The sequence below is a fragment of the Tripterygium wilfordii genome, chromosome 19 (genome assembly GCF_013401445.1).
Source record: "Tripterygium wilfordii isolate XIE 37 chromosome 19, ASM1340144v1, whole genome shotgun sequence".
In the NCBI taxonomy this organism is placed as follows: Eukaryota; Viridiplantae; Streptophyta; class Magnoliopsida; order Celastrales; family Celastraceae; genus Tripterygium; species Tripterygium wilfordii.
In genome coordinates, this window is record NC_052250.1 from 11,008,497 (window position 1) to 11,023,154 (window position 14,658).

At 36.1% G+C, this 14,658-nt stretch overlaps 1 protein-coding gene across 1 annotated transcript; it reads right to left on the minus strand.

Annotated features, from left to right (window-relative positions):
- Positions 1-1,683: 1,683 nt before the first annotated feature.
- On the minus strand, positions 1,684-14,427 carry LOC119985727 (probable LRR receptor-like serine/threonine-protein kinase At1g56140). Its single transcript, XM_038830093.1, has 24 exons — positions 14,194-14,427; positions 13,326-13,518; positions 12,145-12,216; positions 11,973-12,044; positions 11,818-11,889; positions 11,412-11,483; positions 10,350-10,421; positions 10,171-10,242; positions 9,926-9,997; positions 9,770-9,841; positions 9,567-9,638; positions 9,101-9,172; positions 8,952-9,017; positions 7,760-7,825; positions 7,425-7,469; positions 7,096-7,151; positions 6,404-6,783; positions 4,890-5,088; positions 4,621-4,785; positions 4,232-4,350; positions 3,151-3,361; positions 2,840-3,071; positions 2,578-2,728; positions 1,684-2,321 (listed from the first exon to the last, which is right to left on the minus strand). The coding sequence occupies exons 1-24, from the start codon at positions 14,297-14,299 to the stop codon at positions 1,938-1,940; spliced, it is 3,093 nt and encodes a 1,030-aa protein (XP_038686021.1). The 5' UTR covers positions 14,300-14,427; the 3' UTR covers positions 1,684-1,937.
- Positions 14,428-14,658: the final 231 nt, after the last annotated feature.

Here is a 14,658-nt window from a genome sequence, read left to right on the forward strand (position 1 = left end):
ACTAATTTTTCGTTGTTTTTGTTTACATGGAATATTGATATTTTCTACGGATACCATTGGAATTGGAAATTTACTTTTTACAAAACTAAACAATCTATATAATCTTATTTTATAAACGTTTCATGTTTAGCTTGGCTAACTCCGCTACCTGTTTTTCTATACATGTAGATAATCGATAGTACTGAGAGAGGAATATCGAATTTGAATGAACCAACATATTTGAGTTTATATATATTTGAAAATTCTGATTGTATGGATTATGTATGAAGTATAGTCAATACATTCCAATAATTAAGGCTTATGGTACGCTAATAGCACGGACCTAGCTAACTAGGAATGTAAGAGTAGTTACCATACCGTGTAATTACCCCTGATGAAAGAATTGGGGTGTTACAAATAATTCTAGCAAGTGCACAAGAGTACTAATAGTACAGCGTATGCAAGTACGAGGTCGATCCCACAGAATGTACCTAACTTGATGTATGAATGAGAATTGGTGCAAGAATGAGAATATGTATAGATTAATCTAAGCTAACAAAGTAATTGAATTTCAAATATTTGAGATATCAATATGAGAACAACACTAGGGCAATGATTTCACCTACAATCCTCCTATCACAAGCATTCAATTAACAAACACACAATTATGGTTTCAATTCAAGGGTTGATTCTTTCGCAAATATGTTGGTTCGTTAGTTCGCGGTGCCAACAAATATTATCAACAATGGATTAATCATGTTCGTTCATAGTCATTAACCCAAGACTAATAACTCATTACGATATAAAGAACTATAACAACCAATCAATCCCCTAAACCTTGTTCATGGCAGTCGATAATTGATTTCCTTAATTCCGGTTCAGTTAAGACACATGAATTCGGTTCGTTCATTAGACTTAACTAGATAAATCTAATTGAGCATTCAATTGGTGGCCAATCAATCAAACAAACAATAGATTATAAGCATAGAAATTAAAGACAAGAATTGTGAACCAAAATTATGCATTCAATTAATTAAAATACTTGCTATAATCATACTAGGCTACATCAAGCCCTAGCAAAGAGGTTTAGTTACAATCCATCATCCAAGAAGCAAAAACAAGTCTAGAAAGAGAAAACATGGTAGAGAGATTTAGAAAAACCCCTTGCATTGATGGAATTGTTGTTGGGTAGAAAGCCTTAAATCCTTGAATCCTTGCAAAAATTTAGAGAGAATGATGTTTGCTGCCTAAATACCTAGAAAAAGAATGTTTCGAATTTTCGTGGCCCCCCTTATATACTAGGGCTTAGAATTAGGAAAACTAAAAATCTGCCCAAAATTCCCTACAGGATTGGCTTGAGCCCTCCATACGACTTGAGCCTTCTAAATGCTGCATTCATTTCTAGGCAAGACAACCCAGTATAAGCTCCCCCTTATTTGTGAAGACGAAAGAACCACTCTACACAGGCGTCCAATTCCAGGCTTGACAAATCCAGTTGCCTTCACTCTTCGCGAAGACGGAAAAACCACACTAAAATGTGGCTGAAAGCAGTAGGGCTATATGGAATGGAAGATCGTAAAAAATGCAACAATGTTGTGATGACTGAACGCATGGCTATCCAGGGTGAGCCCTGCAGTAGTTGGTTCAACAAAAATGTGGCTGCAATCAGTACTTCTGGACTTCTGAAGTGACAGCAAACGTTTATATGGGAAGCAAGGAGTAAGTCTCATGCTCTTTTTTACCATACATAACTAATAATTTTGGCTTGCACCCACAAAAGCAAATGAAAACCAAACATTACATATGCCAAAAATCAAGGAGATAGTTATCATGATCCCATAAATGACAAACAAGTAATGAAAATACAAAATTTAGAAATGGAAATCCCCTCATCATGATTTCACAATTATGTACATGTATTGTTCAATATCTCAAAATAGGGCCGAAAAAGACAAGTCTTATCGACCCTCGCCAATAATCTCACTTAGCATGGGTGTAGTACCATCTCCCGGTGAACGAAGTGCATTGGCGGCTGTGTTTGTACTTGTGGACGAGTTGTAATGACTCCCATCGCTTCCTTTAATAGCATTTTCACTCATGAAGCTGCTTATATCATCAAATTTCCAGTCAGTCAAGTATCCAGGCCTTGAAGTTACAGTGCCCACTTCGATATCTCCAGAAATCATTGCCACCACTCGGGACATTGAAGGTCTTAGATGTGGCGATGTCTGAGTGCACAAAAGAGCTATTCCCATAATACGTTTTACTTCTTCCCCGTCAAAGTCTGAAAGATTGGAGTCCACCAGTTCTACTTCATTTTCGTTTTCGTGTAGTTGCCAAGCCTGAAAGCCGAAATGAATATAAACTGTTAGTACTATTTTGGACTGCATCTGGTGCTCAGACTGTGTTGATAATACTCAACCTATAAAGGGTGGGTGCACTATATATGTATATATATATGTTTGCAATACCGATGAAAATTTGTCCTTACTACTAGTTTTTCATAGCATTTGACATGGTAAAAGATGAAGGAATAGGAAGTGATGGGTAACTTCTAGCTTTTGACATAATGAGAGGAAAAGCGCGATTGTTTCATACCCATTCTAGAAGATACATCTTTTCCGAGTCCAAACTTGAGTCGGAATTTGGCCTACCACTAATGATTTCAAGAGCCACAACGCCAAAGGCAAATACATCAGCCTTCTCTGTAAGGTGTCCACGCATGGCATACTCCGGAGCAAGATATCCACTACATTATATGGAAATGAAAAGAAAAATGAGTGGGGAAATTCATTATTCAATGATGAAAAACAATAAAGAAAAGGAAGAAAAGCAAAATCTTAGCTCTTAATGATCTTACATTGTCCCGGCAACTCGTGTGCTTATGTGGGTCTTCTTATCATCATATAGCTTGGCCAAGCCAAAATCTGAAATTTTGGGGATAAGTTCAGAGTCCAGCAGAATATTGCTGGCCTTCACATCTCTGTGTACAATTCGGAGCCTTGATTCCTCATGAAGATAAGCAAGACCTCGAGCTATCCCCAAGCATATATCATAGCGTGTTGGCCAGTCCAGATTCATATGCGTCTTGCCTGTGTAATGCAAACGTGTAAGGAAGCCACATTGCTTACATTGTTATTGTATATTAACACAACAAAATGCTTCTCTTACCAAATAGTGCTTGATCAAGACTCTTGTTTTCCAGATACTCATAGACAAGGAGTCGTCGATCTACCTCAATGCAGCATCCATACAACTTGACAAGGTTACGGTGTTGCACAGCAGATATGGTAGCAATCTCTGTCACAAATTGGCTCTTTCCCTGATGGGATGTCACAGAGAGTTGCTTCACAGCAACTACTCTCCCGTCATTGAGTTTTCCCTATTGAGCAAATACGCCAAATAAGTATTTTATAAGGGTCACCAAGTGAGTTACCGTTGTGTATTCACTAAAACAAAGCCACAACCTTTCAGCTCAAAAAAGTATTGTTATTTAATCAATCCACCTTAGGCCAGCTCATAGAAAATAAATTCAAACTCAAGAGTCAAAGTTATGATATTGATAGGAATTGCAATCCCCCTATCACCCCCCGAAGAGATTGAGTCATGATATTGATAGGAATTGCAAAATGAATCAGCGTTAATTAATTTTACACCAAAGGTAAAGGTAAAAGGTAAACAACTTCCGTGCACAAGGCTCCCACATTGAGTGGAGTCGGGGACAGACAGGATTTACGCAGAGTCGCAGACCTTACCCCCACATAATATGTTAAGAGACTGTTTCCAGATTTAGAACCTGTGACCTCTAGTTTTACACCAAAGTTTAACCCAAAAAAAAGTCAACTAGGGCTCTAGCCGGTTTCCGTTTGTCTATTATTCTACACGAAGATAGAAATCAATGAAAGCATGCGATTTTCAAAATCAAATTGCTTCTCATGATAGCAAGAAACCAAAATGGTTTTACCTAAACAGCAAATTATTACAAATAGTAACAATGTGTGCATATCATGATATACAACACTCAAGGCATGAGTTCTCTTTTACTTTTCTCACCAAGGTCAAGCTCTAAACCCAATTGAAAAGGTCAAGGTGACATCACATGAATAAATGGAATTAAAAGCAATATCACCAGTCCTTAGACAAACAGGTATGCAGCGGCTTTAAGTTATTCCTATCATAGGAGAAATGACTGTGTGTATGCAACCAACTGTTTAAAGATTCAAAAAAAATTGTTTGTAGGTGGGTGGCTTACCTTATAAACAGGTCCAAATCCTCCCTCTCCGAGCTTATTGTGAGGATTGAAGTCTTCAGTAGCAGTCCTCAGTTCAGCATAAGTGAAAGTGTAAGGTTTGGTATCTATTCCCAGGAGCTCTGCAAATTGAAGACAAATACAGGTTATGTTGGTGACAGTCAAGTCATATATGATTATATGATAAACAACAACAATATGCCACTTTGTTTGGTTGAAGATTCAAATGTTGTTGGCCAGAAACTAATGAAGATCTTTCAACCCATTAGCTTAGTTTTTTGCTACTAAGGTAAGCAACAGCAATATGCCAATTAGTTTATTTCAAGTAATGCAATGAAGAAAACAACAAAAAGAAAAAAAGATAATAGAGAGACAAATAATTAGTAGTTTACCTTGATCTTCATAATCCTGGCGCCTTTTCCTTTGGACAATGAAGAAAATGAAAAATACAATTACAAAACATGCAACTCCAACACCAAGAACAACACCCACAATAAGACCAGTTTGATTCTTCTTGCCGCCGCCAGGAGGATTGTTACTAACAGTGGGTACGAAATCTGTAAACAAGCTTAACTGTTAGGAACGCCATTTGATGAAATAAGTAAGTTAGTAATTAGGTCGCCGGATTTGATGTAATCAATAAAATATCAAACAACATTACTTGGGGTTGCACTGATTGCTGAAATAGAAGGTCCATATGTTCCTTGTGCTGGGATGCAACAAGTGCCTTTTCCAGCCCAGAACAAATGAATTTCTAAATAATTTTCTGTCACCTGAGCCGTAAAATTCCTCAGAACAGCTCTTTTAGAAACTCCACCTGCCTCCTTTTTTATGTCAAAATCCTCTAAAACACGGTTTCCCTATAATAAACACAAAAAATGAGTTAGACAAAGAGTGAGAACAACTGAACAAGAAACTTAACTACTTTTTTTGGAGGAAATAGATAGTTGATTACATTAAAGATTTATCTTTTATTTTCAATTAGCACGATCACATTTGTGACGTGGAAATGTTTGAAACAGAATAATCATCTACGATTTTCAACTACATTAAAATTTTGGAAGGTGGTCCACAAAGGCTGTTGCAATTAGAACTGGAACAAAGATGCTAAAAGTGGTCATGGAATGGTGAAAGGTATAACCAATTATAAACGTCTTTTCACATAATCAAGTTATCGATTACAATTCTCTATAATTTAGTCATCAACAACATCAACTCAAGACTGAATCCCGCGAGGTAAAATGGTTTCCAAGCTTGGATATAGGAGGGTTGTTGTGTGTTAAGATTAGTTACTTTGTCATTCAACCCATCACATCATTTATATATTCTAACATTCCCCCTCACGTGTTGGCTAGGCAATCCGACGGCCCAACACATGCACTACAAATGACGTCCAACACTAGGGCTACTCTCACATAAGCCCCTCACTTTGGGCAACAACAAACACATACTAAGGCCCACACTTGAGACAACAACAAATGGGGTTCAAATTGTTAAAGCTAAGGTTTGAACTCAAGACCTCTTGTTTCATTAAACTTTGCAAAACCTTAGAGAGTTTGGGTATCTACAACATAGGGACTTCCTTACACTTGCAAGAGGTACAAGGCTTGATTTCCCTCTCCCTAACAAATTCAAGAATATAAGCCCTCACCTTATCAGAAAATCAATGTACTACGTCGGGATATTGGTGTTTAGTTGTGGACAGTTGAGAAAATGCAAGTAGATTATACTTAAGGGTGACCTCTTCAATTTTATGGTAGGCATAGGTACCTAAGAATTATATTGGTGTGCATGAAGATAAGGATGGTATGAGCTAACAAAACTCGATTTCCTTTTCTTCATTTAGAAAGTTTCTTTGGGTTGTGCCAATTGAGAGTATATCAAAAAGACTTGGGAGGAAGAGATAAAAAGGATTTAGATTATTATATTCGTTGACCTTTGAAAATTTAACTTTAGATTGGAAAGAATGGCGCAAAAGAACCCACATAGTGCATTGCAACAAATTTTCTTTCGTGTAGCCTTAGTAATGCTTTTGTGATTACGATGATGACATCTACTCAAGACCTGATGATCAACCTTAATGTATACAACGGTATAATAATTTTTTGTCATAGAAATTTCAATTTAGGAGGAAACTACAAGATGTCATATGAAAAATCAAAAGGTTATACGTACCTGGATGTAAATATCAAAGACACGTCTCCCGAGACTTTTCCATGTTATGGTGTCCTCAATAGAAAATTCCGTAAACTGGAGGTTCACAGTGTAGTTGCCATTCTCGAGTCCTAAGCCATAGTACCTCAGTGATGAAGCTGAGACACGTGCTGTTTGGAACAATTCCGAGTCTAGAGTGTTTGTGAATTGAGATGATGAAAATATTCTGTACTGAGGATTATTAGAGCCACCAAAGAGTCCGACATTACTAACTGCCCACCTATTTGTGTCTGTAACAAAATATTTTGCTGGACCAAGAGTTTCATTATCTCTCTCATACACAATTCCTCCGTTATTTGATGTAATCTGTGGACCCCCACACTTAATTGCAAAGTCATAATCTGTTTCACCAAGATAGCAGAGGTATTTATCAGAGTAAATTAAGAAAAAGGTAATTTGACCATCAAATTAAGAAGAAGGCGATGATGATGTTGATGATGACAACCAAATTTGGACAAAATAATTAGAAATGCTTTCGGTCATACATATCAACTAACAATATCAATGATTCGGCAGAAAACTGTATGTAAAGATATGTAGACTTCAAATTATCTTGGTTTCAATCTCCAGTTATCAGGTCCATCTTAAAGGCATGAAACAACAGAAAGCATTTGACAATGCATTTTGTACCATTTAACATTGCTTATACTTACATCTTCCAAGGCCTCTATTGCAAGGGAAGTTCTTTTGAAGACAGATGAGTCTTGAACTGAAAGCAGAAGAAATATGCACTTAGGTAATTAATATGGGATTGAGTCAGGCTGTAGAAACAATTCTTCGAGGAACTGGGGGTGAAAAAAACGCTCCATTCAATCAGCAGCAACTTCTTACTAAAACTTTAAACGTTAAATTTATAGTCCTCGAAAGAAAATAGTATTCTTATGGAGGAAGACAGGGTTCTCCTCTCCAAAAACAGTAATTCTAGTTGGACAGACATTAATGACAGAGAAGCAAGATTAAAATATATCACCGAGAGACTCACCTGCTGTTTGAACCCTCTATTGTGAAGTTGTTGGCAACCAAGTTACTGCATTTAACACCCCCATAAGGATCTCAACATCAGCTTCTAACTCGTAAGCATATATACGCAGAAGGCTCATGTTGCTTAGCATATCTTATCAATATGCAAGGTAATAAATACAAATATAGCGGTAAATAGGCAAACACACACAAATGTAAATTCCCTTTCAATTAGGAACATATGCATGTGCAAATGAAGGAATATATGTCTGTAAAAACTGTTGTAAGAATGTATATATCAAATTTTCTTACTAACTGTAAAAACAAAAAAAAATATTGAAATTCAGGGAGACTCACAGTTGTAAATTGTCAGTATTGGCCCAAGATGGTAAGCTTCCCACCAGATTGTTATATGAAACATCTCTGCAAGCATGAAGCAATGATAATGCTGCCAAGAATCCAACCAGGTGAAAAATAAATAATTTCTAGTTATTAAATTCAGATATTGGCCAAATACATTGATCTTTTTCTTCTCCATATCAAGTAAGCTTTTCACACGGAGCAGAACTACATTTTCTCCATGCCAAGATCTCATGCAGGTCCATGTTATTATTAACCAATTCAAATCATCCAATGAATTGGCTACCGCATAATTGAACAGAGACTTAACAGATCTCAGCTTAATTAAAAGCTTAGTTTCAAGAAACTCAGTTTGCCATCCCAAATCGATCCAAACAACTTACAAGATGCAAAAGCAATTTACTTAGATATGACTCATCACCAGAATCTGTTCTTTGCATTTGGCTCCAGAAAAACTTACAATAGAGAGAAACACGCCTTTTTCTTCTTCTTTTTTTAATTACATTAGAGAACACTCAGCAGACATACAGGACAAAAACAAAAAGTACAATATCACATGCATGTCACAATTTGGATTAATTCAACTCACTCGCTCTACATCTCCATTTGTACCACCTTTCCTTAATAATAATCCCCTGTTTGCAGCTTATTTCTTATGCACAAATCTAAATTCAACCAAATGCATTCCTTTATTAGGGTTCCAATGGTAGCTCAAAATTTTACTTTTTCTGACCGACTGTTACAGCATTATCTACAGATCTAAGATCTTCGCCCATTACACTAGAATTTTAGCTGTTGGCATCTATGATTGTCCAGGAATAGAAAGAGTTAGCTATAGCATAATCCCTAGAAGAGATCGAAGTTTTTCGCATCCTCATCCTCATAAAAGAAATATAGCACCTTTACATACAGAATTTGACTCAATGTTAAGGAATTTTAGCTGTCGACATGGTTGCCCAGGGATGATAAAGTGTTAGCGATCACATAATGCCTAGAAGAGACGAGAGTTTTTTGCATGCTCTGCATAACTTAAATTCTGATGATTACAAGTTGATAGTTTAAAATAAAAACACAGTAAAAATCCAGGAATTTTTTCATGCTGGTCAATACCAACATAATCTATTATAGATAATTGACAGGAAAATCCATGTATGACAACAATGAATTCATATATGGCAGTTGCACTTACATGTTGTTAAGAGTCGAGCTTTTTTCCGCAGGAAGAGTTCCGTTTAAAGTATTGTTTCCAAGGAACCTGGGCACAAAGGCAACAAGTCACGCTTCATTACATCAAACACATTTTTGGAAGAGTAGAATGCAAGAGAGCTGATATATTACAAATGGGTGAGAAAACTCAGATTGAAAAGCGAGTCAGGAATAGTGCCAATTATCCTGTTAAAGCTCAAATCCCTAGAAAAGAAGGAAAAAAATCATCATTTTGTTACCAGATAAACATAAAATTCGCTCATATTATGTAAAAATAAACGCAAGAAAGTAGCAATCCTCAAATGATAGCAGTGGCACATCTAACTCAATTTGATCAGGCATCCATAGAAAAAAAGAAGAAAAAAATGATGTGTATCTTTGAAGTGTTATAATCATATTACTAAAAGGAGTTCCTTCAAGCATCCGGATGACCAAAAAGAAATGACATTTTTAATTTGCAACCATCAAAAAAATGTGACGTAATCTTGTACAATCAGGTCCAACCTGGTAACGCAAGAGACATTCCTGCTTCAAATTCTGAACCTAATTTTAGCTTGACATAATATTAAACAGTCACCGATCAATAGTAATAACGTACAGCTGTGTCAAGCTCCCGTACTCTCCTATGTCTGATGGAATTGAATCAGATATATTATCATTCCGTAGTTCCCTGCAGAAAAATAAAGTAAGTTGCTGCAAGTCTTCCACAAGAGAAATGAAGGAGAAAATTACAGCATACAAGCATCTAGGATATATTAAATCATTCATGTTGGATCAGAAGCTGAAAGCATGTTTACTTACAAGATAGTTAAAGACTTCATATTCCTAATAAATGCCAGCGAGGAGCCCCCGTTAGATAACCCAGTGATTCTCCTGTAGTTGCAATTGACAAGAGATGTTTGACATTTGATTTGGAAATGCTAAAGAAAAAGTCGACCTGTATATATAGATACTTACAACTCTGTCACATTCGTTAAATTGGAAAATGTAGACGGTATTGGACCTTCAAAAGAGTTTCCTTGAAATCTCCTACAATGACATTTACAAAAACGAGATAATAACAGTACAAACATATCATTCACAGCAAAATATACCATATATTTATTAAGAAACACATCTTATAGCAACAGAGTACAAACAAGCATAAGAGTAATCGAGAAAATAATTAGATTAGAAAGAAAAAAAATGGACAATAGTCTTACAAGGTTTTAAGGAGTGACCAGTTTCCTATGAAGTCAGGAATCCTGCCCGTGAGATTATTGTCTGATGCCCACCTGAAAACAGCAGATTTATTGTCTCAAACGTGACCTGCACCATCTTCTTTCAACATATATCTGAGGAATAATTTCTTAAAAGAAAATTACGGTTGCAATATTCTTACACTGTAACCATGTTCCGCAGATTACTGAATGTTAAAGGAATCTCGCCGCTTACTCCAGCACTATCAAAATATCTGTCCAGATAAAAGAATATTCAAGTACTGGTACAGCCTAGTATCTTTGCACAAACAAGTAAAAGATTCCAATTGTTCTTGTATAATGACGTAATAGAAGAGATGTTGGTCATAAGCAATAATAAGTATTTAATTTCATTGTTCTAGGAAGTAATTATGAGTTCTCCATAAAAAGTGCCAACATTTAAAAAATGCATCAAATCCGAAAAAGAACAAAATATCAACAGTGTTAACACATTTGGAACGGTAGTGGATGATTTATTTAGAAAAGGTCCGTCATCTGTCCACAATGTTCATAATATCAGAAATTCTTAAATTAGCATAGATATATGCAATCCCAGGGGAACTAGACATAAGGGTTGAAACTAGGAACTAAACAAAAATTTATGATGTTAAAAAGTTTTTTAGGCTGCAAACATAAATTTTCTGAAAGTTTGTTAAAGTCACATGAATTGATAGTTCTCTTTGTTGGGGCCCACACAAAAAAGTCCCAATTGGAAAAATAGAAAGAACTTGTGTGGTTTATAAGGCATGGGGAGGCCCAACTCATTGGCTTAAGTTTTTGAGTTAGATGGATTTTCCTCCATTGCCAAGTAAACCCACAAGTGTTAGGCCCATGTAATGTGGGCTCACCCCCGGTCCAAATTTCTAACACTCTCGATGTGAAATTTTCAATATATGCCTCACATATCTACAAATTTATTCTCTTCTAGCCCAGTAGCATGTAAATAGAATATAGATATTCACATGTATTACATTTCTAAGCAATCTGGCCACGACAAAACCATAACGATCATAGGATTTGTTATTACTATGTATTAGTTGTTTCACACCATAAAAACAAAAATGGTCACATGCAAAATAGCATATTATAATCTATAATCATCCACTTCCTAAAAAACATTAAGAATCTACCGGCATGCCATCTATGAAGAGTGGGAGAGAGCTTACAGAGAAAAGTGTAATATGAAGGCCAAAGTCAGAACTTACATTTGTTCTAATTTTAATAAATTCCCAAGCTCAGATGGTAGAGGACCAGAGAAATTGTTTGATCCAAATCCACTACAAAAATCAAAAAGAAAAATCAGTTGAAAAGGCAATGCATTTGGCCATGATACTTGCTCCACCATCGGTCTTGAGGATGCAATGCTTCAGTCATTAATATACTGCTATGTAATATGTAACCGAGAAAGAAATAAAATGATACATGCTATTTCAAAATATCTTTGCAGATAATTGAATTTCCTACTCTGTTGGGTGATATGCCAGTTAAATACTATAGCTAAGGAATACAATGCGGAAAAACGTATGAAATACAACCTTCTATGTTCCTTTCATGGAATGAGGGGAGGAGGAGGCAAGAGTTTGCAGTTGCAGAGCATCAAAGAGAACTTACAATGATCTTAAATCAGTTAGTAAACCAAGTTCCGTTGGAAGCTCCCCTGATAATGCATTAATGCCGATATTCCTAGTCGCGGGAAGAGAAAAAATTTGAGTACAAAATATCCTATAATCTGAGGTGAATTAAAAATAGAGTTAAGATCCACTTACAAGTATTGCATGCGAATTAAATTTCCAATGGATGAAGGCAGGGGACCCGTCAAGTAATTTTGAGCTAAATTCCTGTCAAAGTGGCATGACGTTATTATATCTAACAGCACAGTAATGGAAGGGACGATGGTGGAAAATTAGCCAAAAAGTGGAAGCAAGTAAGATTCCATACAGATTTGTTAGGTAAGTCAAATTCCATAGCTCATCAGGAAGTGCACCCACAATGTCCAATGCATAGACTTTTCTGTGAAGAGTATTTAAATATCAGCAAGAAAAAAAGGAGATGTTCAGATATTCTGAAATTCAGTCTGCATTGAAGTTTGAGCTCTGGCAGCATTACAAAAATCTTCAATCAAACCACATTCAGTAAATCAAAACTAAAGATTAAGAACGTCTAGTACAGTTGTACTTCAAATAAATAAACTAATTCATAGAGGATCTAACTATTGCACTCTGACAAAATTGCTAGACAAGCATCAAGAAGATGGAAATAGAAGGATGATAAAAAATGATAAATTCACTCTACTGCTCCACAATTTATGCTTAATCTAATGGTAAGATCAGGCCCCAGCATTTCCATGTAAAATCTAATCCTTGTTTGCAAGCAAATAAAATCTAAAATTCTTCCCCAGATAATTAAAAGCGATAATCAAAGTTTATGATGCTATAGCACCAGGAGATTCATATAACAGATAGAAAAGGAATTCTCCAAAATATCTACAATCTCCTGATCACTTTTTTTGTTTTTTAATATTTTAATGCAAGGCGTAATGAGTTTTACTTTTACCCTTTAAACAACACAATATGATGTCAATAAGACAATCAGATCTACTTTCCTGGAAGGATTAATCAAAGACCTTTTTCTGTAGCCTATTAATACACGATGCCAATTGTTTGTAGCAACTATAAAGCACACATAGAAATGCATTTTACCACCATGCTACCACATTGATATCACCATCTTTCATTTTCTCCCTTCTTGTTTCCGCAAGCCCAGTTGCAGAGATTAAACTTCGTATTATGGATACTTCTTATAACCACTTAGGCATTTCATCAAACACAAGTGGCAGAATCTCCATGAAACATAAACAACATCTTGAAAACAAAAGAGAACAGCAAACCATAGTCTGATTTGGTAAGATCTAATGAATGCCAATTATAACATTGACCAATGAAAGAAGTATGTCATAGTTCCAACCAATACAACTACTCCACCATAATATGAAGGAGTCAAGCTATTGTACAAATCATAAGATTAAGAGCACACGGTGGACTACTATGTAAAGTTAGAATCTTGAAACAATTTCCTTGCGCTTTGAAAGTAGAAAAAGATGATGATTGAGAGAACATTACAGTGCACTAATGCGGCAGGTGGAGCCATTGTTGAAAGTGCAGGTGCATTTGATAAATGGGTTATGAGACTGGTCATCGATTGTTGCAGAAGCTGTGTCTAAGGCGTCTCCACTGCAAAGCTCTCCGCTTATGTTCCACTGAGTCTGGTCTGCACTTTTACCCCATCTTTGGAACATAGAGTTCACAATTCTAGCTGCAACCCAACACCAAAATTTCAGAAAGTCTTGCATTTGTTATCTAATAAGGAAGAGAAATGTGTATAATGACTCTAATTGGCTAATGGGGAAATTAAATGCTAAAGGCATATAAATGCATTTCAGCTAAGTCTTAATCCTTATCTGTTTGTGTCAAATGACATATTAACCTAGTCTATCATTTTGTGGGGACCTGTTAAAGAAAAATCAAGTTTGTTCTTTTTATGGCAGAAAAAACAATAACATGGACCTTAAGAAAGCTCAAATAAATTACCCAGATGGTCATGACCCCTAACTATCCAACCAAAGGCTCAAGACTGGGAATGCTACCGGAATAAATCCCGATAGCTGCCGATTTGGCGAGCTTATCCGCCCACATAAGATGAGAGTCGCTCTATATATTACAACCCTCTACATTTGTGCAAAAAACACTTTTTTTTTTAAGTTAAAAGCAATTACTGAATCTAAATGCAAATGCAAGTGAAGAGATCGAGATATAGCCCTTCCAACTCCAAGAAATCAATGGAAACAAACAAAAAAGGGTATAGTTGATCAAATATGTCAAGTTTTTTTTGAAAGCAATAAGAATCAAATCATGGGTTTTAATTTGTGCAAAACCCACATATTAGAATGAATGAGAGAGAGGTAGGGAGTTTGAATATAGATATTCATACCATCATTAACATCCGTAGTAGGTTGAGTCCCATTCTGTGCTTGAGCAACCACGAACACCAATCCCACTACTAAACCAAACACCAAAATTTCCCTTGGCCACAACATCAATTTCTTCTCTATTTGATGCTCAATCAACCCAAAATGAAAAATTAATGGGCGTCTCAGAGCAACCACGTGAATGGAGAGAGAGAGAGGCTCTGACAAAAACCCAAAACTTGAAACTACAAATCCAATTACAAAGGTGATAAGATTAAAACGCTTTAATAAGTGGACGCCGCACTTAAGACTAAAAGTTTGAGCCGCCATCATCTCATGCCAAGTTGCCAACGCGCCTTGTATAGTTCGTGAAATGAATCACACCCTTTATTCTGTTTTTGACTTTTTCCCCCTTGTTTCTTTGGCGGCAAAAGTTATTTTTCATCTCTCAACTATTGATTAGATTTCATTTTCGTCCCTTAACCTTT